General features: G+C 37.1%; 1 protein-coding gene across 2 annotated transcripts in view; it reads left to right on the top strand.

Annotated features, from left to right (window-relative positions):
• The window catches only part of SMCHD1 (structural maintenance of chromosomes flexible hinge domain containing 1), a 148451-nt gene extending 121392 nt beyond the window's left edge, over window positions 1–27059 (top strand). For both annotated transcript variants that reach the window (XM_007974511.3, XM_037982471.2), the window contains 6 exons: window positions 1350–1459; window positions 1719–1789; window positions 7965–8136; window positions 19157–19315; window positions 19621–19735; window positions 26013–27059. In XM_007974511.3, the coding sequence (XP_007972702.3) occupies window positions 1350–1459; window positions 1719–1789; window positions 7965–8136; window positions 19157–19315; window positions 19621–19735; window positions 26013–26037 (652 nt within the window). In that variant the 3' untranslated portion in view covers window positions 26038–27059. The remainder of the gene's footprint in view (window positions 1–1349; window positions 1460–1718; window positions 1790–7964; window positions 8137–19156; window positions 19316–19620; window positions 19736–26012) is intronic.
• The last annotated feature ends 851 nt before the right edge of the window (window positions 27060–27910 follow it).

Raw genomic sequence — 27910 nt, forward strand, 5'->3', positions numbered from 1 at the left:
AGATTGAGGAAACAAAACAGCTGTATGTTGAACTCAGATCTATCGGATTCTAAAATCTGCTACCCTGCAGCTAGTCAGTACTCAAAGGAACAGCATGGGAAATCCTGACGGGTCATTGTTACTGTGTTGATAAAGGTAATGCTTTTTTTTTTTTTTTTTTTGAGACAGAGTCTTGCTCTGTCGCCCAGGCCGGAGTGGAGTGGCGCGATCTCGGCTCACTGCAATCTCCACCTCCTGGGTTCACACCACTCTCCTGCCTCAGCCTCCCAAGTAGCTGGGACTACAAGCGTCTACCACCACGCTCGGCTGATTTTTTTTGTATTTTTTTTAGTGGAGGTGGGGTTTCACCGTGTTAGCCAGGATGATCTCGATCTCCTGACCTCGTGATCCGCCCGCCTCGGCCTCCCAAGGTGCTGGGATTACAGGCGTGAGCCACTGCGCCCAGCCCACTTAAGAGAATGGGTTTAACTCTTGCCCAGACTGGAGTGCAGTGTCTACTCACAGGCACAGTCATAGCTCATTGCAGCCTCAAACTTGTGGGCTCAAGTGATCCTCCTGCCTCAGCCTACCAAGTAACTGGGACAACTAGAGGCATGTACCCCTGACACCCTAATGCTTTTTGTGAGAAGAATTTTTTTCTCCAGGAGGGCTTATTTAATCTCTGTAATCCCTGGAGACTAAGTTAAGGATCCTTGATTTAGGGAAATTATGGATTTGACATTTAAGACTAACGTTTGTTCTAGAAACGAGTTATCCTCTCTGTTTCTGGTATTCTCTCTCTCTCACTGGGATTGAGTTAACTAGAACTCCTCCACACCTATGTTGAAGGGAAAGTCTCCGACACCCCAATCAACTACCATCTCTGAAATTCCATTATCATCATCTACTGGCTTCAATTCCTCTTCCTATTATGTCGGAAGGACAAGGAGACAGGGGACGTAGAGCTGCCTTCCTCATATGTTTCTCAGTCTTGGGCCTTGCCCTTTCCCCTAGTCATTCTGTGACCACTCTTCACGTGAACAGTTACGTCATTCATACTCTCGTTTGGAACCAGCTTTAGAGGCTACTTTTTTTCTTTCCTTGTCAAATGAAACTATTATTATATTGTTAATACAAACTAATAGAAGGTAGTAGTACAGATAAAACCAAGTAGATTTTTTATATGGTCACTATTGTTTCCATTTCTAAGGGCATAATAGCTTATCATTTAAAAGTATCACTTATGGTGGATTGGGAGTTGATTATATGATCAAAATGATGTGTAATATATTCATGTTTTCCATATTGTCTTTTTTAAAATTAAAAAAGTCATGTACTTTAATATCTTTTTAAAATTTCTTTTTATTTAGACCTCTACCTCATTTCCGAAATGGAAAATTGTATTTTAAACCCATTGGAGATCCAGTCTTTGCTCGAGACTTGTTAACATTTCCAGATAATGTAGAACATTGTGAAACAGGTAAAAGACATTATGGTGGCTTTACTTTTTGTACAGATGTTAAATTGGTGATACAAATCTATAAATTATTGATAATGAAAATTTATATTCTTACTTTGCTTATCAGTCATAGTTTTACCAATATTTTTTAGAGGACAGTCAAATTAAATTAGAACGAATACTAGCATTCTTTCAAAGAAAGATTTGCAATGTGCATTATATTTTAATATGACCAAGGAAAATATCATAATTTTCAAAATTCATTTATTGACTTTTTTAGTATTTGGTATGCTGTTAGGAGACACCATTATTTTGGATAATCTGGATGCAGCCAATCATTATAGAAAAGAGGTATGTATTTGATTTCTTTTTAAATTTGTAGACTTCAGTTTTAATGTGTATCATGTCCATTTAATGATACATATATAAATGACTAAGTAGCCTTTTCAAGACCAATTTAAATTCTGCAAATTGATAAGCAACATAAAAGTAGGCAAAATGTAGGAATGAATGGACCAGGATGCAAATTTAAATAGATGTGTTTTGGGGCTATGAAATTGTCTAAGACTCAAAACAGTGTCTGTTAGCATTGGAAAAAAGTACTGTCAGGTAATTTTGGTGTAAAATGTAATTTGCTGTAGCTCTTTGTATTAGTTTTCTAGGGCAGCCATTAACTGATGTAAATGATAGAAATATTACTGTTCCACAACAGACTGGGTGGCTTAAATAATAGAAATTTATTGTGTCACAATTCTCGACATTGGAGAACCAAATTCACAGTTTCAGTAGGGTTGGTTTCTTCTAAAGACTATGAATGAAGGATCTGTTCCAGGCCTCTCCCTGCTGTGTAGATGAGGACTGTCTTCCCCCGTCTCTTCACATCTGTGTGTGACTGTATTCAAATTTCTCCCTTGTTGTAAGGATACCAGTCATATTGGATTAGGGCCCACCGCAATGACCTCAGATTAACTTGATTATCTCAGTAAAGACCCTATCTCCAAATAATGTCACATTCTGAGGGACTGGGGGTTAGGACTTTAGCATGGATATGTGGGGGGCTGGTCCCAAAGGTAATGAGTTATCTCAGTTGATTGTTCACAATCAGCTATAGATCTAACTCTGTTTTATTCTTTCCTCCCCTTCTCACTAGTCTTCTTGACTGGTCTTGTAAAAAATAAATATATAAAAGATTATGGGGGAGCACAGTTTAGCCCATAGCACCTTTGGAGGGGAGTTTGGTAAAATAAATATTTCAGTTATTTACTGCTGCTATATATATAACACTCTAAATTGTAAGTTTAAACAACAACATACCAGTCCTCTTTGTAGTTTTCTCCAAGTGATGTTGGCTAGTTGAACTGGAGTGGTGGCAGCTCTAAAATGCCTGCCTTATGTAGCTGGCAACTGGTACCTGTTGTCATCTGGCATATTAACTGGTATTGGCCAGGGGTTCTTTTGGGGATGTCTGCTAGGGTTATCGTTCTCACCCATGAGGGTGAGATAGAGTAGGGTAATGCCATTTAGAGTTTTAGAAGCCCTTTTGTCTAGCTAAGAGGATCCAGGAGGGCAGTAGTTTAAATCTTTCAGAGGTCTTAACAAAGGAACGTCCTTGACTTGATTTTGACCCTAAGGACACATGTTACAGGCAGTACCCTGGATTTGATCTAAGCCAATATCTGTAAATAGTGTATTCTAGAATCATGGGGACCATAGGGATCATCTAGGATGATTTAGGACCAGTGAGAATAGATGAGAGACCTTAAGCTGAGAACAGATAATGGAGAGCTGGACATGTGATGCATACTTGTAGTTCCAGCTACTTAGGAAGCTAAGGGAGGTTTGCTTGAACCCAAGAGTTCTAGGCTATAGGCTGTCGTGTGCTCTGATCATGCCTGTGAATAGCCACTGCACTCCAGCCTAGGCAATATAATGAGATTCTGTCTAAAAAAATAAAAATTGTTAAAGAGGTGGGGGATTTGGCCCAAGTCACACTTTACTAATTTATAGCAGAGCTAGAACTAAACTGGTGTAATTTTTCTTTGGGCCTAGTTAAGAAGCAGTAATAGGGTGCCGGGTATAGTGGCTCATTCCTGTAATCCCAGCACTTTGAGAGGCCAAGGCAGGCAGATCACTTGAGGTCAGGAGTTACGAGATCAGCCTGGCCAACATGGTGAAACCACGTCTCTACTAAAAATACAAAAATTAGCTGGGCGTGGTGGCAGGTGCTTGTAATCCCAGGTACTTAGGAGGCTGAGGCAGGAGAATCACTTGATCCTGGGAGGTGGAGGTTGCAGTGAGCTGAGATCATGCCACCGTACTCCAGGCGACAGAGCAAGACTCTTTTTAAAAAAAAAAAAAAAAAAAAGGCAATAATAAATTCATCGTAGTTTAGGAAAACTAAATTACTGGGATTATTGAGCATTATGTAGCTAGTTAGAAAATGGTATTTGGCATCTTCATGAACGTTTCCTTGTAAACCTAATAATAAGTATAATATACTGTACCAGAAACTGGCTGTGGGTGGGAGAGCTACAATATTCTGGTGGTGATTAGCATTTTCATATATCCCAAATTATGAAATAGAAACATACCCATTAAATGTTATGATAACATGGAATCAGTTTGGAGATGGCGAGAAGCTTGCTAGTAAGGATAGAACTAACTAATAGGATGATAACTGGAAGACTCCTGTTCAGTGAGATATTTGGATACTTACTATGTATGAGACAGTGGTGTGCTGTTATGTGTTGAACTATCTCTCTGAGGATTTGTAGCTTTTGCCAATTTCTATGGTGTAAGTACTTGTATCATGGATGATTTCCAGCAGTCTATATGAAGTCCTTCATGCCTATACGAATGTGGTATTCAGGAGACCTGGCTTTCGTGACTCAGTACAAGCTGGTTCCAGCATATCACTAGGCACAGTGCACAGAGGGTCATACAATGATGAATTAGACAAACCAGATAGCCATTGGAAACTCCAGCTGAGATTAGCTAAAATGCTATTTCAGATATGTATCTTAATGAACTTGGCAAGAAAGTAAGGATTCTAAGTGGAAGTGGGAACCTGGAGAGATAAACAGAACACTAATGCCAGATTTTTGCAGTGAGAACGTTTGCCAAACTAATTGAACTTAAGCATTGACTTTTTACTCCCTCGAGGGGCTTTTGAGGGTAGGAGACAAAACCCAGGGCTCTAAACAACATGGGGAATCTGATAACTGGGGATACCCCCTCTGTGAGGAGAAACCTTAGTGTAAGGGTAAACATATAAACCTGCCACCTTCATCTCAACTCCAGCTGCTTCAGGGAACTACCAGAAAATTCTCTCTCTTGAACTTTGGGACTAAGCGGAAAAGTAAAAAAGTTAAACATTTTTCTAGAGAATTCATCAACATAACAATTGACTCTAGTATCTGTTTGCAACCTGTATTCAGACTACTTAGATGTTCTGAAAACCTTCAAGTTTGTAAACATTTGGTTTCATGTGCTGGACTAGTAGTATCCTTAGATATCTGATTGAAGCAAACACAAATGTTTTCTGGAGGAATTTCACCATTGTTTTTGAATGGAAATAATTTCCACATTGAAAATGAGAGCAAATATTTTTAAAGTGTTAATATTTGATTAATATAGTTCAAAAAAAAAGTGTTGAAAAATGAGAAAAGAACAAGTTAAATTGAAAAATATCTATTAATAGTTGATTAAAATAGTTCAAAAAATGAACGTGTTGAAAATGAGAAAAGAATAAGTCAACTTAGAAAAATCAAATAGAGCTTCTAAAAATGAAAAGATTATAACAAATTAAATACTAACTGAGCAGGTTTAACATCTTAAGAATTTGTGAATTAAAAAGAGGGTCAGAAAAAAATATTCAGACTGCAGCCCAGAGAGAAAGAGAAAATGGAATGTAAGACAAAGAAGTTGAAGAGACATGGAGGGTAGAATGAGAGAGCATCTAACCAAAATTTAATCAGAGTGTCGAGAGGAGAGAGTTTATAAAAGGATTATAGGCAATATTTGAAGAGCTAATGACTGAAAATACCTTAAAACTGATGAAAGATACCAATACTAGTTTTGCAAAAATGTTATAGCACATATGTGACAAAAAAGGAATAGTATTTGTTCTTCATAATTGATAATAGCACATAATTGATTTCCTTGCTTCCAGATTTCTAAATGAAGTCATATGTAACTTTGCCAATCAAATATTATTTTAAAACTCTTCTGAGAAAAAGCTCTTACGACATTCCTTGGTAACACTGTTGGGTTTCAGAGTTGTAATATTGTTGTTCATTCCAGAATTTGCAGAATTTGCAAGTGCTGTCATGACTTTTGTTGTCCTGATAGTGTACTTAATGAGGTAGAATCATGAAGTTGAGGGAGAATTGAGAAACTATCTGTGAAAGTAGTATTTCCAGAATCATCATAAAAGGAGAGCCAAACTGTCTGTCCTTCTACCATAACGCTTCCCTCATATTGTCTATTAACAAGAGAATAGAAAATCTATACATTTTAGTGTATTTATTTAAGATCATATTAGGCTGAGCATGATGACTCCTGCCTGTAATCTCAGCACTTTGAGAAGCCAAGGCAGTAATATCACTCGAAGCCAAGAGTTCGAGACCAGCCTGGGCAACATAGTGAGACGCCAACTCTACAAAGTTTAAAAAAAAAAAAGTAACCAGGCATGGTGGCCTACATCTGTAGTCCCAGCTATTCAGGAGGCTCAGTTGGGTTGATTGTTTGAACCCAGAAGTTGGAGTCTGTAGTGAGCCCTGGTCATGCCACTGCACTCCAGCCTGGGCAACAGAACGAGACCACAACTGGGAAAAAAAAAAAAAAAAAAAAAAAAAAAACCCAAAGATATTAAATCCTTAGAAACATTGATTGCCTGAATCTTGATAAGTGGATAACATGTGAAGCCAGTCTGTATTTTTGTTGTCGTTGTTCATCACTAGAAAACATATAAACCCAAACCAAAACTAAGAAATTAAGTTGTGGTTATTTCTTATAAAAACAAATGATTTTTGAATTTGTAAATACTGGCTTTACCAAAGAATTCACCACAGGATTTCTTCAAATAATCATATTACATTTACTTTATCTTGTATGTATATAATTCAGAGGCTATTTAGCCCCAGTATTAGATTGGACAACATTTTTATACTTGTTAAAAATTATAATGTTCTTCATTCATTAATGTATGTATGCTATTTCATTGTATGGATGTGCCGTAATTTACTTGTATAACTTGTTGAGACATGTAAGTTTATTACTTTTCATTATTAAAACAATATTTCGGTGTACATCGTTCACATTTATTATTTTTTCCTGATAAGATTCTTAGAAGTAGAATTGCTGAATCATACAGAATGTTAAACTTTTTAACACTTGTCCTGTTTCCTTTGAGAAGGGCTGTCCCAGGGCATATCAGTACAAGAAGGCCCTTTTTCCATAGCCCCCCATCAAAGGGGTGTGTGTGTGTGTATTTTAACATACTGAGTAGTAAAAATATCTTATTTGAATTCCACGTCTCTGGTTACCCATGAAGTTTAACTTTTATTTTTTAATATTTTCTGAACCTCTTTTGCAAGAACATTCTTCTAGATCATGACATACTAAATCCAGTGTTTTTCTTTTATTCTGACTTCTCTGAAGAATTTTTTTTTTCTTTTTTTTTTTCTGAGACAGAGTCTCGCTCTGTTGCCCAGACTGGAGTGCAGTAGTGTGATCTTGGCTCACTGCAACCTCTGCCTCCTGGATTCAAGCGATTCTCCTGCCTCAGCCTCCTGCGTAGCTAGGATTACAGGCGCGTGCCACCATGCCCAGCGAATTTTTGTATTTTTAGTAGAGATGGGGGTTTCAATATGCCGATCAGGCTGGTCTCGAACTCCTGACCTCGTGGTCTGCTTGCCTTGGCCTCCCAAAGTGCTGGGATTATAGGTGTGAGCTACCACACCTGATATAAGAATTTAATTCTTAACCCTTATCTTTTCCTATCCATGACTTCAGTTTTTTCTTCATGATTTCACTTCCCCTAACTCTCAAATGATCACCTCTTTATCTTCCCATACCTAAAACCATAGTATTGTCTTTAGAAGAGTCAGTCTAGGGCTTTCCAGTCTGTATTTTCTTCAATGTAATATTCTCCTTTTGCGATCCTTTGGTCATCTAAAAAACTTAAATCTAACAGAAGAAACTGGGTTGGTGATGCTACCTTGATACTTAACTGCCACGGGTTCCAAAGCACAGAAGTCTCTGGACTCTCCTCTTCCTTCCACTTACCGATCCATCATTTACTTTTTTCACTTGCGTTGTCACTGTTCTAGTTTAGGCTGACATTTGAAAAGTTGTCTAATTCATCTCTCTGCCTCTGGATTTTTCCCTCCAGTTTATCTTACACATCGCTAGTTACTAATTTTTTGAAAATACTACCGTGATCCTGTCATTTCTAATCTCAGAAAATTTTTGGGAGCAGTTGAAATAAGTTGCTCACTACTTACTATTCACTTACTTACAATAGGTTGTTAAAATTACACACTGTCCTACACTGCTGACCAGAGATGGAGATCGAATTCGAAGTAATGGAAAGTTTGGGGGCCTTCAGAATAAAGCTCCTCCAATGGATAAACTTCGGGGAATGGTATTTGGAGCTCCAGTACCAAAACAGTGTCTGATCTTAGGGGAACAAATAGGTAAGTTGAATAAGTACTTAAATAGCAATTTCTAATTTAATTTTACTTTTTTTTTTAAGAGCTTATGTTTTGAGAATCTAACATGAAAACAAATGTAAATAAGTAACAAATGTAAGTAAGATGTTTTTGTCTACTACTTTCAGCTTTTTTATATCAGGTAGTTTAGAGTTATGTAAATAGTAGCTTTATCCTTTGTATTTTCATTCTTATATGTAGCGCATGCCTCTGTTACCAGCTACCCGGGAGGCTAAGACAAGAGTGTTGCTTGAGCCCAGGAGTTTGAGGTCAACCTGGGCAACATAGCAAGACTCCATCTCTCAAAAAAAAGAAATTTCTGTCCTTATTGAATAAGTCAGTATTTTATTACATAATCATAATACTTATTTTTATCTTGAAATTTGTAACTATCTAGAAAAATTACGGCTTATTAGAAAGTGTATGACATGTGATCTCCTGCCTATTTTTCCCTTCTACAGGCTGTGTCCCTTTGCATCTAATTAGCCAATATAATTATCTCTGCACATCTGTGCTCTGAAGTGCATATACTTACCAGGAAGTCTCCTTACCATCCATTACCTTAGAGCCTATTTGCTCTTAATTTATATAATTAATTCTCATACATTCAACTGTCTACTTTCCCAGCACAGAGCAGTTTGTTGTTAACTTTCTTTTAGTTGCAAAATACATATAACATAAAATTTACCATCTTAACCATTTTTAAGAGTACAGTTCAGCTGGGCTCGGTGGCTCACGCCTGTAGTCCCAGCACTTTGGGAGGCTGAGGCTGGCAGATCACGAGGTCAGAAGATCAAGACCATCCTGGCTAACCCAGTGAAACCCTGCCTCTACTAAAAATACCAAAAAAAAATTAGCTGGGCATGGTGGCATGTGCCTGTATTCCCAGCTACTCGGGAGGCTGAGGTAGGAGAATCGTTTGAACCCAGGAGGCGGAGGTTGCAGTGCGCTGAGATTGCACCACTGCACTTCAGCCTCGGCAACAGAGACTCTATCTCAAAAAAAAAAAAAAAAAAAAAAAGTACAGTTATTTGGTGTTAAGTGCATTCACATTGTTGTTCATTCTATCTCCAGAACTGTTTTCAGTATGCACAGTTGAAACTTTGTATAAATTCTCCATTATCCATTCCCTGACAATTATGCTACTTGGGAGTGAGTGACATGATACTGCTTTCTGTCTCTCTGAATATGACTCTTCTAGATACTTCATATAAGTGGAATCATACAGTATTTGTCCTTTTGTGACTGGCTAGTTTCACTTAGCATAATGTCCTCAAGCTCTGTCCATGTTGTATGTAATAAGTATTAGAATGTCCTTCCTCTGTACAAAGGCTAAATAATATATATTTCATTGTATGTATTTGCAACGTTTTGTTTACTTTTATTTACTTTTTTCTTATTTTTATTTTTATTTTTCTTGACACAGAGTCTCACTCTGTCACCTAAGCTGGAGTGCAGTGGCACAATCTCAGCTTACTGCAACCACGGCCTCCCGGGATCAAGCAGTGCTTGTGCCTCAGCCACCCAGTTGCTGGGATTACAGACATGTGGCACCACACCTGGCTGATTTTTGTCTCTTTAGTAGAGATGGGGTTTGAACTCCTAGCCTCAAGTGATCCACCTTCCTTGGCCTCCCAAAGTGCTGGGATTACAGGCATGAGCCACTGTGCCTGGCCACTTTGTTTACTTTTATTAAAGTAAAATACACAGAAAAATGTGCATATTTCGTGAACATTCAGCTTGATGGATCTTCACAACATGAACACTGCACTTGTATTAAAAAATAGAACATCAGACTGGGCGTGGTGGCTCACACCTGGAATCCCAGCACTTTGGGAGGCCAAGGCAGGCAGATCACCTGAGGTCAGGAGTTCAAGACTAGCCTGGCCAACATGGTAAAACCCCATGTTTACTAAAAATACAAAAATTAGCTGGCCGTGGTGGCAGGTGCCTGTTGTCCCAGCTACTCACGAAGCTGAGGCAGGAGCGTCACTCGAGCCAGGGAGGCAGAGGTTGCAGTGAGCAGAGATTGTGCCATTGCACTCCAGTCTGGGTGACAAGAGCAAAACTCTGTATTAAAAAAATAATAATAAAAGATACAAAAGAAACACCAGTACTGTAGAAGATTTCTTTTGGGCTCCCACTCCCTACCCTCCACTCCATACTCAAAGGATAACACCTTTCTTGACTTACAAAGTAGCATAGATTAATTTTGCCCATTTTAGTACTTTATATACTTGGTATTTTGCAGTGCATACTTTTTTATATGTCTGGTTTTGTTCATTCAACACTATGCATGCAGTTCATTTTCATTGCAGGATAATATTTCATTGTGTGAATGAAATGTACAATTTATTCTACTGTTGAGGAATTTGAGCAATGTCTTAAGTCTGTTTTGTGTTGCTATAAAGGAATACCTGAAGCTGGGTGATTTATAAAGAAAGAGATAATTTGGCATTCAGTTATTCTGGCTGAAAAGTTCAAGATTGGGTATCTGCATCTGGTGAGGGTGTCAGACTGCTTCCAATCACAGTAGATGAAGAGGAGCTGGCATGTACAAAGATAACATCTTAAGAAAGGAAGCAAAAGGGGAGGGGAGGGAAGGTGCCAGGCTCTTTTAACAACCAGCTTTTAGGAACAGAGCAAGAATTCACTCACTCCCTAGGGATGGCACTAATCTATTCATGAGGGATCTGCCTTCATGACCCCAGCATTAGGCCTCACTTCCCAACACCACCATACCAGGGGTCAAATTTTAACATGAGCTTTGGTGGAGACACACAAACCATAGCAGGTAATTTCCATTTGGGGCTATCAGTTCAGCCTCAGTTTTTAAATTAGTAGTTGAGAAAGGTGGTAGTAAGAGGAGTCATACTTCTGTTTATGACATCAGTGAACACATACAGTCTGTACAATGAGTGAATATCTAAAGAAACTGGTAAGAAATCAGAGAAAACATTTTAATCAAGGTCAATGAATTAATGTAAAAGGCCTCGACTCTATACCTAAGCATTTTATGGCAGTAGTTCCCAAAACCAGAAAGAACTACCTATAGAACTTAAAAAATACACAGATGTCATATTTAATATTTGCTTACCTTTCTTGACAAATATATTCAAAGATACACTCCCACATATAGACTAATGATTCATTGATAAGAACTCAAATCAAAGGAGACCATTTAAGGTTACTAATGTATATAAAGTACTAATGTATATAAAGTAAGCAATAGCAGCCATGCGTGACTACTTTAAGCCAAACAGGAATCTATTAGAAGGAAACTGGAAGAAATCATAGATTTACAGGAGATGGGAACAGCTAAGACGAAGTCAAAGATGACTCTGGGACAGTCAGCATCCTTGAGCTCCAGATACCTTCACCCTGGAGTTTTAATATAACTTAACTCCCACCACTACTAGGAGAGAGAAATGCCCACCACCTTCCAGGTCAGCCAGACTTAGTAAGGATCAAATAAAGCAAACAGCTTTGGAGACCCTTCCCTGGGTATCATGGAATCATTCTCAGAGCAAAAGCAATTTTGAGGAAGGCCATCACCATAAAAATTGTCCACTGCTAGCACAGTTATAAGCAAACTATTTGTCTTCTAAATAATTTGCCTATACATTGTCTTGCATGATTAGTATGAGATAAGAGCAAATCAGAGCATAAGAAGAAAAAAAATTACTGGATATTTACATATTATAAAATATTATTATATTGCAGACACCCCGTTAAGGTTGTCACATGAATGATCTTGTTTACTGCTGTTATCTTCATCTTATAGATGAAGTTGAGGTTCAAAAAGGATAGATAACTTTCTCATGTTTAGAACAGTGTGTGTATTTGTTAGCACATTGAAGAAAGTAGAAAGAAAAATACTTTTAATTCTGGGTTTTATAATTGAGATAATTTTCTCCATTATCCCTTTCTATATATTTTTCCAGACTTGCCTCAGTGAGCACTGCGTCACTTTTATAATCAGAAAGTTTTACTTATTGTTTTTAATATTCATGTTTATTTTATTGTATTTTATTTTTTGAGACAGAGTCTCGCTCTGTTGCCCAAGCTGGAGTGCAGTGGCTTGATCTAATTGCTACCTCCACCTCCCAGATTCAAGTGATTCTTGTGCTTCAGCCTCCCAAGTAGCTGGGATTACAGGTGCACACCTCCACACCCAGCTAATTTTTGTATTTTTGTAGAGATGGGGTTTCACCATGTTTGCCGGGCTGGTCTCGAACTCCTGACCTCAAGTGATCAGCCCACCTCGACCTCCCAAAGTGCTAGGATTACAATGTGAGCCACCTCCCCCGGCCGAATTCATATTCTTCTAATGCATAATTGATTTTCTAGGAAACATGCCTAAACAAACAATCCTAAATACAAACAAGGTATTGTTTTATTCAGATGAATATCACAGCTTTGTTTTTCGTTTTTTGTTTGTTTTTTGAGAAAGGGTCTCACTTTGTTGCCCAGGCTGGAGTGCAGTGGCATACTCATGGCTCACCATAGCCTTCCATCTTACCGGGATCAGGTGATCCTCCCACCTTAGCCTTTTGAATAGCTGAGACTACAGGCTTGTGCCACCACATTGGCTAATTTTTTTGTATTATAATTATTTTTTTGTAGACATGGGGTTTTGCCATGTTGCCCAGCTGGTCTCAAACTCCTGGGCCCAGGCAGTCTGCCTGCCTTGGCCTCCCAGAGTGCTAGGAATTACAGATGTAAGCCACTCTGCCTGGCTACAGCCTTGTTTTTCAAGTAAAACATAGAAATGTTAAATTCTTTAATTGAATTTGTAATCTGGAGAATGTCTATGTCAAGGTTAAGTGGAAGGTGAATAAAAATGCAAATATCACACGTATTAAAAATTAAACCTGTAAACCTGTGGAATGAAAAGAAAAAAGTGAGAGAGTAGACCTTCTGGTTTTTTCCCCACCATTTCATGTTTCCTATACAAACTTATGATGTTTCAGCTTACGTTTTTCAACTTCACAACGGTGTGAAACCAGTACACATTCACTGTGCTTCTCAACTTACAATGGGCTGTGTCTGGATAAACTCTTAAGCTGAGAATATCATAAGTTGAAAGTGCACTCTCAACTTTTACAATATTTTGAAGTTATGATGGGTTTATTGGGACATAACTTCATCGTAAGTTGAGGAGCATCTGTATTATTTCAAGTTTTCTGTAGAGATTTTGGAAATAGAAATACTTTTAAAATGCAAAGGAAATAACTAAGCACACTGTAGAAGCCAGAATGTAGACAGAAGAGAGAAAGAGTTGTTAATAATAACTCAAAAGAAGAAATGCATCTTATAATCAATCAGTAATTGCATAAGTCCCCCCTCCCCTGCAGTTTTGCTTTCTATAAATTCAGTTACCCGAAGTGAATGACAGTCCAAAATAGGTGAGTGCAGTACAATAAGATACTTTAAGAGGGAAACACCACGTTCATATAACTTTATTACAGTATATTTTTATTCTGTTTTATTGTTAATCTCTGCTGTGCCTAATTTATAAATTAAAATTTATCATAGGCTGGTATGTATAGGACAGAACACACTACAGGCCGGACACGGTGTCTCACGCCTGTAATCCCAGCACTCTGGGAGGCTGAGGTGGGTGGATCACCTGAGGTCAGGAATTCAAGACCAGCCTGGACAAAATGGTGAAACCCCCTCTGTACTAAAAACACAAAAAATTAGCTGGGCATAGTGGCACATACCTGTAATCCCAATTACTTGGGAGGCCGAGACAAGATAATTGCTTGGAACCCAGGAGTCAGAGGTTACAGTAAGCCAAGATCACACCACTGCACTCCTGCCTGGGTGACAGAGTGAGATTCCATCTCAAAAAACAAAATACCACAGTATAGGTAGAAGAAAATAATTCAAATGTCCCTAGCACGAAGAAAAAATATTAAGATGAGGGATATCCCAATTATCCTTAGTTTATCTTGACACATTATATAAAGTATCGGAATATCACATGTGCCCTGAAAATGTGTACATCTATCATATATCAGTTTTAAAAATGAAAAACAAAGTCATGAGAATTGGAAAGGAAAAAAATGGTAACTATTTGTAGATTGTCTAACAGTATACCTATAAAATCCAAGGTACTCAAAGATAAAAATTAAAAATTTATTAAGGGAGAAAGTTATAACATTAGCATACAAAATAATAGCATTCATATAATATTACAGTAAGCAGTTAGAAGATACAATGGGAAAGGAAAAAAGTCATATACAAGAACAACAAAAATAAGTTTTAAAAGGTGTTTCTGCAGCCAAACATATTTGATCCTTAAATACAGAGAAAAATAAACATGAATGAATACCTAAGAACATAGACTTCTGCTTCTCACCAAGATGGAATAACTTACATGAAACAAACCAAAGAAAAAAACCACTGAGGCCAGGCACAGTGGCTCACGCCTGTAATCCCAGCGCTTTGGGAGGCCAAGATGGGTGGATCGCTTGAGACCAGCCTGGGCAATATAGTGACACCTCATCTTTACAGAAAATAAAATAATTAGTTGGGCCTGGTAGCTCGCTCTTTTAGTCCCATTTCTTTGGGAGGCTGAGGTTGCTGTGAGCTGTGATTGTGCTACTGCATTCCAACCTGGATGGCAGAGTGAGGCTCTGTCTCAAAAAAACAAAGCACTGAGCAAACTATGTGAAAGAACAGTTTTCAAGACTTTGGATGTCAAGCAATGAAGAATGGTGATTCTTGAGAAATATAAATCAATTGAAGTAGCCCTATGGTTGCTTCAGCTTACTGCCTGGAGAGATTTTCCAGACTGTGTAAAACAGAAAGGGGGAACCCAGGAAGAAGCTCAGTAGTCTCAAAGTTGAGAAGAACAGGCTGGGAGTCCAGGAAGGTCAAGACAACTATAGTTCACAGACAGGTTACTGGGAAGGCAAGAGCTGCCTTTGAGAGAGAGCTCTGGAAATGCAGTAGGTCTCCCTTCAGTATCCAGCTGAGTACTAATTAGTGCATGTATGTGAGAAGACCACCCAAGGCTGGAAAGAAACACCCTGAAGATGAAACAGTAGTCGGAACTCTTAGTTTAATTTTATAATAGTAAATCATTTCCAAAATATTTATTGAATTGTAAAATCTGAAACTGTACTTACTGAGAGCTACTATATTCCCAAATATTTCCCGTTATTTACTCCTTTAAACTTTACCAGTAAAGTACAAAAAGAGCTCATAGAGTTAAAAATATTTCTTTACAAATAAAATTTGCTTAAAAAAAAAAAAAGCAATACTTTCATGTGCTGCCTAGAGCTGTCAAAGACAGACTGTATGTAAGACAGTGGACCCATAAGATTATAATGGAGTTGATTACCTTTTCTATGTTTAGATACACAAATGCTTACCATTGTGTTACAGTTACCTACAGTATTTAGTACTGTCACATGCTGTACAGGTTTGTAGTCTTGGAGCAATGGGCCATACCATATACCCTAGGAGCATTGTAGACTCTATATACCGTGTAGGTTTGTGTAAGTACACTCTGTTGTGTTCACTCAATGACAAAATAACCTAATGAAATATTGCTCAGAGCACATCCCCATCATTAAGCAACACATGACTACACAGACAGAGTTCAGTAGTATCCATTGGGAGTTTCAGACATCCACTGGGGGTGTTGGAACATGTCCCATGAGGAAAAGGAGGGACTGCTGTAATACATAGTTTGTAATCATGACATCATCAAAAGTATTAACATTTTTATTATATTCATATACTTTAAAATATTATATGTCTGACCAGGTTAGACATTACTTACACTTTATTGTTTTCATACTTGATTTATTATAATACTAAGCTGTCAATATTACAGTCAATTATTATGGTTTTTTAAATAAAGCCATTCTTAATATTTTTATGAATAGTGACAAAGATTAGTTAAGCACTCTGGCTTTCAGGGAAAGGGTGTTTTGTTTTGTTATGGGAATAGAGCAGTATGATCTCTCATGGACCTGTCACCTAGCTTTGATTATTAAAACATAGCCAGTCTTGTTTCATTTACACCCACCCTGTCACAGCTTGCCTCTATCCTCCTCTTCCTGGGTGGGTTATTTGAAGCAAGTCAAAGTAGAGGTTCTGGTGTATTTTTTCTTGTAGTTTTTCCCAGGCATAAGTGCTTATCAGTTTTTTTGCCAATAAGTTTCTTAGAATTATATGGAGCACAAAGTTTGAAGAGCACTAAATAGTATTTAGGAAAGTCTATGCATCTAACTGCATAAATCCTTCAGTGGTGAGAAAGTTGCTTCAGCCTTCTATTAACTCATGTTTAGGCAGTCCTTAACACGCTTACCTGATAACAGCCTTTCAGATATACTTTCAATCCTTTTGTGTTGTTTCTAGTAGCTTTACATAGTCATTGTCCTGGACACGTTGAAATAGCCTATCTTAATATTGTGACTCATTTACATACAAAAATAAGTATTATTTTATGTATGTAGAAAACATTGCTTGAGGCCAGGCCTGGTGGTTCATGCCTGTAATCCCAGCAGTTTGGGAGGCTGGGGCGGGTGGATCATGAGGTCAGGAGATGGAGACCATCCTGGCTAACACAGTGAAACCCTGTCTCTACTGAAAATACAAAAAAATTAGCCGGGCGTGGTGGTGGGTGCCTGTAATCCCAGCTACCCGGGAGGCTGAGGCAGGAGAAGGGCATGAACCCGGGAGGTGGAGCTTGCATTGACCCAAGATCGTGCCACTGCACTCCAGCCTGGGTGAGAGAGCGAGACTCCATCTCAAAAAAAAGAAAAGAAAAGAAAACATTGTTTTAATGTGGAATTAGAAGTGCTGTCAGACCAGAATAAAGTTCTCAATAAATCATAAAGCATAAGGAACATAAGGGTCTTATCATCACTCAATTTCACATATAGAATTTGTATTTAAATATGAATATATTCACAAGCACACACAGATGTGTACATGTAATTTGGCCACTCATTCTAAGTGTGGATTTCTAGAATATTGGGTAGGTTTCTTTTGAAAACACTACTCTTGACCCTTAAAGTATAGAATATCTTATGTTACACCTAATGTACTCTGTACTCTTAAATAATTTCTTCCACAGTTTTATTTATAAACCACTTATGTTTGTTAAGTGTTTGAATGTTTATATGTCCATTCCCATGGATATTGATCATCTTCATGTGTGACTAGAGTCTTATCCAGATGCTAAATGTTTCAAGTTTTGCAAACCAAGTGGCAAAATCAAGGATGATGTTATGAAGATATTTATATAACTATTTAAAATCTAACCATTTTAAACTGGATGGGCCAGTGGTTCACTCCTGTAATCCCAGCACTTCGGGAGCACAAGATGGTCAGATCACCTGAGCCTGGGATTTCAAGACCAACCTGGGCTCAAGCAGTCCACCCACCTTGGCCTCCCAAAGGTCGAACAGCATAGTGAAACCCCGTCTCTACAAAAATTAGATAGGTGTGGTGGCCAATTTGCCTGTAGTCCAAGCTATTTAGGAGGCTAAGATGGGAGAATCACCTGAGCCTGCGAAGATGAGGCTGCAGTGAGCAGTGATTGTGTCACTGTACTCCATCCTGGGTGACAGAGTGAGACCCTGTCTTAAAAAACAAAAACAAAAAACTGAAATAAACCATTCTTGGCCCATGAGTGGTAGTTTACTAACCCTTAGTGTAGAGTATAGTCACTATTTAATACTTAGTGTCTAGTAAATCATGGAGACAGGCAATAATCTCAAACCTGAATAATATAATACTTTTTTGGAATTTCAAAATTTATGGCAAAAAGAACACTTGATTATTGTGGAAAAAAATTGGAACATACAGGCAAGCATCATGAATTTTTAAAAGAACTCATAATTCCCAAACCTACAGATTAAACATTGTTAATAATTTATTGTATCACCTTTCAGCCTTTTGTCTATACATGTGGGAGTATATTAGTTTAAAATAAGTTGGATTATTCTAACAATTTGGTTTTATAGTCCTTTTCTATATACTATTCTATGGTGGACATTTTCCCAGGTCATTAATTTGAATAATGTAATACATTTTTAGACAAAGTAAGGAAAGTTAAGTTTTTTGAAAGTGAAGTATTTTTCTGAGTGTGTTTTTAAAAAATTCTATGTTTTTTTTGACAGAGTCTCACTCTGTCACCCAGGCTGGAGTACAGTGGCACGATCTCGGCTCACTGCAAGCTCCATCTCCCGGGTTCACGCCATTCTCCTGCCTCAGCCTCCTAGGACTACAGACACCCGCCACCACGCCCGGCTAATTTTGTTTTTGTATTATTAGTAGAGACGGGGTTTCACTGTGTTAGCCAGGGATGGTCTTGATCTCCTGACCTCACGATCCACCCGCCTCAGCCTCACAAAGTGCTAGAATTACAGACGTGAGCCACCACGCCCGGCCTAAAAATTCTGTGTTTAAAAATAATAGCCATGCTTTTTGGAAGCAATGATTTTCTTTTTTTACAGTACAAAAAATAAGAATTAATGAGTTGCAGTGCTGCCAAGTTTGAACCACAGCATGCTCACTGTCAGTTACACTTACACATCTTTTTATTAGAAACCCCCTGTAACTCATCAGTTTTCATTTGGGAAGTAGTGATTTTCTAATAATACAATATTTAATATATTTGCCTTCCCCCTGCCAAATATGTCCACATGGAATTATATTGAATACTGAATATTGGACAAGATATAAACATTGGCTTGAGAGAGTGATCCAGTAAAAACAGAGCACTTTTATATAGAGAACTCTTCCCTGACAGAAGTAAACTTAAGTCAAAGAAAGAAAGTTAAAGTTAACAAGTTTGTGCTGGGATCTTAACTATGCTTTTTTTATTTCATTTGTTTATATTGAATGTTTTGTGGCTTTAAAAGTAGATCCCATATGTTACCATAACACAAATCCCAGTGTTGCTCATTTTTTCCCCTAAAACATGAGTTTGGTTTGATATCAGTAATTTAGTCAAATGCATTTGGTTTCTTTACAGATCTTCTTCAGCAGTATCGTTCTGCTGTGTGCAAAGTAGACAGTGTGAATAAGGATCTTAACAGTCAGTTAGAGTACCTTCGCACTCCGGATATGAAGAAGAAAAAGCAAGAACTTGATGAACATGAGAAAAATCTCAAACTAATAGAGGAAAAACTAGGTAAGTCTTCACTTTTTGTTAACTTCTACTTCCTTTATATGGAGATAAATATTTTTTATGAGAATCCAACTGTAAGAAAAAAGAATGCAGATGATTCAGAACTTAACAAAAACTCTTAACCTCCAAGTCCTATCTGATAAATGGTTATAAACTGTTCTTTCACCAGAAGAGTAAGAGGCATTCTCAGTATTCTTTCTTAAATCATTTTCTATAAATTATGACATATTCATGTTTGCATTTCTCTCATATAATAATTCCATTGTTTTTATTGTAAGGTTAACTTTCTACATTTTCCATCTTCACAGGTATGACTCCCATACGTAAGTGTAATGACTCATTGCGTCATTCACCAAAGGTTGAGATGACAGATTGTCCAATTCCTCCTAAAAGAATGAGACGAGAAGCTGCAAGACAAAATAGGTGAGTTTGACCTGAGAATTATGGTTGGTTAGTTTACCAAAGTTTTTGGGTCTCACAATAACTTTTTTTTTTTTGAGATGAAGTCTTGCTCTGTCACCCAGGCTAGAGTACAGTGGCACAATCTTGGTTCACTGCAACCTCCACCTCCCGCGCTCAAGGGATCCTTGTGCCTCAGCCTCCCGAGCAGCTGGCATTACAGGCATGCACCACCATGCTCGGCTAATTTTTTGTATTTTTTTTGTAGAGATAGGGTTTCACTGTGTTGGCCAGGCTAGTCTCAAACTCCTGACCTGCCCGCTTTGGCCTCCCAAAGTGCTGGGACTACAGGCGTGAGCCACTGCGCCTGACTGGGTCATCATACTTTAAAAACAGTATGCGTTCATGTCTAATTCTTCCCTTGAGCCAGAATATTTTAAATTTTTTAAAAAAAGTAATAATGAAGATAAAACTTAAGCATTATATTCTCTTAGGATACTCAATCTTCTAAATAACTTGTGCTAGTTATTTAGAAATGTTAATAGTTTATTTTTATATTATGTTAAAAGTCATTGTTAAGAGTCAAATTGCTTGTCTATTGTTTGGCTCACTGCATTCTCTTTCATAGGATCAGTAACTTAATAAGTATAGAATATGCAAAACCATTTGTAAATCGCTTATTTTAAAATTGCTTATAATTTTTGCTTTGGAGAATCAGATGCCATTTCGATCACCAAAAAACCAACACAGCCATTTCCACCCTAACTTCATAGTAAGAAAACTGTCCCTTTTAGATGAAATGTTAGTAAAGTCATCCCACAGAAGGATATCATGGTACTGGTGTTTCTCTTTTATTATTTCAAAAGGTTTAATGGTAGACTCTACCTGAATATGTTTTCTCATATCAACTGTAGAGGAATTCCCTTGAAACTATGGTGTTTGGAATTGGTATTCTTTGCCCTATCCATCTGCATATTCTACATTTATTCAGTAAAGATTTGAAATCTCTCTCTGTGGTATATGTTGCTGGGTGAATAAAACTGACATGGTTCTTGCCTCCGTTGGAATTCTGTAATTCTCTGCAGTAGAGGGACAATTTAAAAAGTAAGCTTTTTTCTATTTAAAGGAATGAAAAGGCCAGGTACAGTGGCTCACGCCTATAATCCCAGCACTTTGGGAGGCTGAGGTGGGCAGATCATGAGGTCAGGAGATCGAGACCATCCTGGCTAACGTGGTGAAACCCCGTCTCTACTAAAAATACAAAAAATTAGCCGGGCATGGTGGCGCACGCCTGTAATCACAGCTACTCGGGAGGCTGAGGTAGGAGAATTGCTTGAACCCAAGAGGCGGAGGTTGCAGTGAGCCAAGATCGCACCATTGCACTCCAGTCTGGGCAACAAGAGCGTAACTCCGTCTCAAAAAAAAAAGAGAGAAAGAAAATAAGAAATGAAAAAATGATGAAGTAATAGAAAATGATAGAGAAACAATATCAGTTGTCAGGAGAGATGCTTTGAAACAGAGAACTGAAGCATGGGAAGGAACCAGCCATATAGGGATTGGTTTCAGTCAGAGGTTGGGAAGAAGGCATGATGCTCTAAGAAAATAACAGATGTGGCATGTTTGAGGAACTGAAAAGATGTTAGTGGCTAAGGCATGGTATGCAAGAGGGAGAGAGCCAAACTGTTGTTGAACACAGAGGCAGAGGCCAGATTATGAAACTTCTCCATCATGTTGCAAAAAAATTCTGTTTTAAGTTCATTGATATCTCTTGAGTATCACACATGTAGGCATGTGAATGATGTGTTCATGGGCATGAGGTGTATACAGATGATTAAGCTGATCATTCAAAGTGTGTTGGGGCAATTTAGCATCAGAAAGACTCTTTGCAGTAGATTTAGACATATGATTTTTAGAAATCATGAGTTCAAAATGATGCAAAAATCCCTTATTGGTCATCATTGCTGGTTAGTAGGGCACTTGCTTGTGACTCTGAAAATTTATATATTCATATAGAAAAGACATATGTATGAACTATCAGGTTACCAAATAGTTACAGAAAGTTCTTCTTTATAAAAGTTCTTCTTTGTAGAAAGTTCTTATATTGGTTAAATAATATGGTGTCTGGGATATACTCTTAAAATACTCCAGGAAAATAAAGTGGCAGAGGATATCAAAACAAGACTTGGCAAAATGTTTTCATTACTGAAGCTTGAAATAGGAAATTCACTGTATTATTCCCTCTGCTTTGATGTAGGTTTTTCATAATTTTTTAAAGCAGTATTTTATAAACAGTGGGTTTATTTTTTTAAGAGACCAGAACCCACTTCCCACTAAGGAAATTCCTCAGGTGCAGTTCTAGGCTAAGATGTAAGGTACATGTTTTTGTGCCACAGTCTCAGCACTAAATTTGTCCTAGACCTTCCAGTTATTACAGCACTACTATGGACATTGATTTGGATCTTGTTAATTAAGATTTTGTAGCAATTCAGAGAGAGTTTTTTAGTTTATAATATTGTTAGTAATCTAATGATCATCAGTCATGTGTATACATATATCAAATGGTTTACTTTACAGTGTTGTACTATACATTGAGTCACATATATAATTTTAAATTTTCTAAAAGCCATTTAATAATAGATGTTGTTGAACCCAATATCCAAAATATTTCTACATGTAAACAAAGTTAAAAATGATTAATGAGCTATTTTACATTCTTTTTTAAAAAATACAAAGTCTTCACAGTTCAGAAGACGGCAAATCTCAATTAGGACTAGCTATATTGCAGGTACTCTGGAGCCACACATGGCTGGTGGCTACCGTTCTGGACAGCACAGGTCTAGAAAGAGGTGATGATCATAAAATCTTGTATCCTGTGCATCCTTACCTCTATTCCATCTTTCAGAGGCAACCCTTGTTTTAACTGTTAATTTTTAGTTACTCTGTCGTTGCCTACCCTTTTAAAAATTACATTATTGTGACTATGTAAATATTGTTCAGTACTAGGCAAACTTGTGTGCTAGAATTACATTTCCTTCTCTATACAGGTCTAATGTCATGACTCTTACTTAGGCCACCAGTTAGAGCTCCAAACATCAGGCTCAAATAAATCTTCCTTACTCTGTTATTCTTAAAATCACATGAAGTGTTATTCCAGTTGTTACTGAGACTCTTTCTTGTTGTTGATTTTTCTGGAGGTTTTAATTGCCACCTTTTTTTTTTCTTTCCCTATGTATTTTAATCACATCATCTTCCTGCTGTACCAGTGACTAGTAACTGTGCAGGCCTCCTGTAAATCTGTCATCCTGGGTCTTCCTTAGTTACTCTCTTGGATTATATCCATTATTTATTGGATTCCATGTCTTTCTCTCTTTTATAAATTCCTTAGAAAAAGTGTGTAGAAAGATAACTTGGAGCCCTTCCATGTCCGAACATGTCTTCATTTTGCAATCACATTTGATTAAGGTTTTCTGGGGATAACAGGATAGAAACAAGGCTAGAATATACTAGAGATGAAGGGACTGGGAAATAGTCTAGAAATAATAGGAGACAGTCTGCCTGATTTAGCCCCAGAAACACTATGAACTCAGAGTCAGAACAAAAGAGTGAGAAGTCCAGCAACTCTCCGTTTGGGAGTCCTCTTTCCCAAACAGGGTGAGTGGCAAATAAAAAGGACAGAACAGAATGGAAAAAGAAAGGAAGCCACAGCCTAGAATGTACCAGATTTTCAACCCAAACTTTGAAAGCTTTGTTTCCTTGTCACCAGGCATGAAAAGATGCCACTACAAAGTTAGGTAACAATGGAAATGAGTTAAATGTTGGTATATTGGCTTTTGGTAGTTTGCTGGCACACTAGGACCTAATGCTGGCCTCTGGGAACCAAAATGCTGATAATTGGCTCTGCACCTGCACATTTATTTATTTATTTTTTTAATTCAACAATTTTTACTTATTTATTTTGTAGAGATGGGGTCTTGCTGTGTTGCCCAGGCTGGTCTCAAGCTACTGTCCTGCTGCGGCCTCCCAAAGTACTGAGATTACAGGCCTGAGTCACCATGCTCAACCCAACATCCACATGTTTAAAGCAAAACCTGTGGACCCATGACCTTGCTATGCCCTATCCCAGTTATAGTTACCATCAAATCCCACTCAGAGAAGAGACTTGATGGTAAAACAGTTCTATTTTTATGATAGTAGAAGAAATTCCAGCTAGCAACATAATCCTCTTTCTTAAATGTAATTGTACAACCAAGAATCATCACACAAATAAGGGTAGCCAGCAACATGAGAGACAAAATTCAAGATGAGTTCCAAAATCAACCTGGAGGACAATTTAGTAAACAGACTAGATCTCTTTTATAAAATTGTAATTACTATGTAGCAGAAAGGAGCCAGGACAAGAATGAATAAACAGATTACAAATATTGTTGCTGAAATAAAAAGTTCAATAGGAGGACTAAAGTCAAAAAGAAAACTTTCCAAATACAAAAAGAGATAGAAGACAGAGAACCAATTCAGACTATTAGGAATCTAGAAAGAAGAAAATAAAGAAGAAAATGGAGAAGGAAATGCTATCATGTGGAAGAGAATTTCTCAGGGATGAATGAAATTAATTGAATGCCCAGCAACAATGACTGACAAAATGCTCACTAAGACACTTCATAGTAATACTGTATCATGTCAAGGAAAGGGAGAAAGAATGTCAGTGTTTTTAGAGAGCCAAAGAACCATATTTTCACTGCAGCCTTTAGCACATGGGGAGACACACACACACACACAACGCTATCATTTGTTTAACTTTGTGATGGCAGTATTAGAAGTTTAGGTTGAAAATTTGGTGTATTCTGGGCTGTGACTTTCTCCCCTTTGCATCCTGATTATCTTCAGGAAATTTGTTAAAATCACTATTAGGGATTTTCTCATCCTCAGTCTTTTCCTATTCTCTATAAATCTTTAATAAATCTCACACTCTCAAAAGGTCAGAGCATTTGAAATAAAAATCTTAACAGTATTGAATATTGGTATATTTCATCCATACAATCGAACAAATTTAATAGTAGGAAAGGAAATAGGTACATTATATGTGTTTCTGTATATTTATGTTTATGTTTTTATTTACATATGTATATTGAATATATGTTAGCGCTTACAGATCACATACTATGTTTCAACTTTAAGATTTCATTAACTATGAAAATGTCATTTTATGAAACATTAAAGAAAAATATTGCCAGTTAACTCGACATTATAAAGTACATCTGGATTTCAGAGATGTTAATTGTGAAAAAATATCTTAGAATTCATTAAATATGCTTAGCAATATATGATACTATGCAGTAGACTCCATTGTTTTCTTGAAAAGAGGCTTCAGTTTTCTAAATCATTTTCCACTTATAAAGATTAAAAATTAGTTCTGTTAAAAATATGTATCTTCTGGCCGGGCGCGGTGGCTCAAGCCTGTAATCCCAGCACTTTGGGAGGCCGAGATGGGTGGATCGCGAGGTCAGGAGATCGAGACCATCCTGGCTAACACAGTGAAACCCCATCTCTACTTAAAAAATACAAAAAACTAGCTGGGCGAGGTGGCGGCGCCTGTAGTCCCAGCCACTCGGGAGGCTGAGGCAGGAGAATGGCGTAAACCCGGGAGGCGGAGCTTGCAGTGAGCTGAGATCAGGCCATTGCACTCCAGCCTGGGCGACAGAGCAAGACTCCGTCTCAAAAATAAATAAATAAATAAATAAATAAATAAATAAATAAATAAATAAATAAAAATATGTATCTTCTATTTGGAGATGGCAGTTCAGGGAACTATTAGAAAATATTTAGATATATCTGAATTTTTTAAATCTGTAGGTACATATATCAAGGTGTTCACTGTGTTAATCTCTATATGAATGGGATTATGAAAATTATGTTTTATTTTGCTTGTCTTTGTTACTTTTCTGTAATAAGCATTATAATTCCTGTTCTTATAAAATAATAAGTTCATTTAAGGAAAAGGGGGTGAAAAGCAAAAATCTGCAGAATTTGGGTCTGAGATAATACCATTTCAAAACACTGTGATACAGATTATATACATTATATACTGTGTGTGTGTGTTAACTACTTTTATTTGGGGGCTTGTTTTGCATACATGTGAAGGAAATGATTGTATATAAGGATTTAATTAAATCTGTTTATACCAAGAATTATAATTAAGAGAATATGGTTTCATTAGATATTTAAGCATCCAGGTGTGATGAGGGAGTTCAAGGAAGGGGAACCTTTGGTACATAAAACTTTGTTTTCTTTCCCCTTTGACCAGGATTATAACCAAAACAGATGTGTGAGAGGTGACAGAGAGAAGAGGCCATTGGTCTCAATAAGAATGCCCTACTTTCTGCATCTCTGTTTCAGAAGACCAAGAGGGTGACTTCCAGACTGAGTATTTCTGGGGACAATACAAGTACCTGGGCATGAATTTCCATTTTGATTCAGATGGGACTGGAAACAACCATTCAATTTTATGAATCTTACTGGACATTATGGATCTACTGGAATTATTCCAGACGTTATGCCCTTTGGTTGTCATTACCTTGCAAATGTGTAAGAGGAAAATGTGCTAATATGGCAGTGACTGTAAAACTGGCACATGGCATTTATTAATCCTGAAGAAAAGTATGTGTACTATTTTTCAGTATAAATATAATGAACATGTTAGAACTATTTCTTGAAAACCTTTTTATTACTTTTGCGTGAATTTATTTAACAAAGATGTTTTGTCTTCTGTGTAAGGGAGGTTCTAGAGGCTAGATATTTAATTGTAAATATGTGAGGAAACTCAATGCAGAATTCAGGATAAAAATTTTAAAAGCACAGGTGTTTGGGAATTGAAATGTTAAGATACCCAGAACAACATTAAATCGGTGAGTGAACTTGTGACAGTGGTAGCATTTCAAATTTCAAAAGACTTATCCTGTGTATATATATATACACATATATATATAATATTCAGCAACACCAAGTTTTATAACTACTGTTTGATTTATTAATACTAGAATATGTAGTCTCAGCCTTAATTTTACATTTACATTATTTTGTAACTTTTTATTACTATTTTTAAGGGATTAAAGAGAACATACATTCTCACATTAATGTACTTTCTGGTAGAAAGTTGCTGCAAAAACATTTGAAATGTATATTAACCTAATGTATGTCATATATATGTCTTTGTGTAAGTTCAAGACTATTAATCTGTGAAGTTATTTTGTAAGGACATACATTTGGTAAGTTTGTGTCCCAGGAAATGTATGTGTTTTTAAACCCTTTCTAAATATGCAGGCCGTTAATAAATAAGGTTGTTTCTTCCCTACTGAATAGATAAGTGTTTTTCTTTTTAAAATTGGAAGCTTCGTGAAAGTTATCTTGTTAAAAAACTATAATGATGTTAACCTATCTTTATAATTGGAAATTATTTAAACTGTTGTTACAGAAAAAACAAAATGGCAATTATAGAATTAGCTATGGGGAAGATTGGCTCCCATAGTATTACAGGTTGAGTATCCCTTATTGAAAATGGTTGGGACCTGAAGTGTTTTGGATTTTGTTTTTTTGTGAGTTTTTTTATTATTTTGGAATATTTGCATTATATTTACCAGTTTAGCATCCCTAATCCAAAAATCTTTCATTAGAAATTGGAAATCCTTCAATGAGCATTTCCCTTATATGTCATATCTGCGCTCAAATGTTTTGAATTTTGGAACATTTCTTGTTTCTGATTTTTAGATTAGGGATACTCACCCTCTACCAATATTTGCAGTCCTTAGACATTAGATTATATGAAAATGATTGATAGGTAAGAAAGGTTAAAGAGAAATCACTTCTTAGGAACCAGACTTGAAAGTATAATTAATATGTGGAACTAGTTTGCTTTTATAATTCATTGTGTCAAGAAGGAGTAATGTTTTAAATCCAAGGCATTGAGACTATCTAGAAGCAAAAAACCTAGTTTTAAAATTTCTTAATTTTTATTAGAAGTGTATTTAAAGGCCGGGCGTGGTGGCTCACGCCTGTAATCCAAGCACTTTGGGAGCCGAGGTGGGTGGATCATGAGGTCAGGAGATCAAGACCATCTTGGCTAATACAGTGAAACCCCATCTCTACTAAAATTACAAAAAATTAGCCGGGCGTGGTGGCAGGCGCCTGTAGTCTCAGCTACTCGGG

Source organism: Chlorocebus sabaeus, chromosome 18, assembly GCF_047675955.1.
Source record: "Chlorocebus sabaeus isolate Y175 chromosome 18, mChlSab1.0.hap1, whole genome shotgun sequence".
NCBI classification, from domain to species: Eukaryota; Metazoa; Chordata; class Mammalia; order Primates; family Cercopithecidae; genus Chlorocebus; species Chlorocebus sabaeus.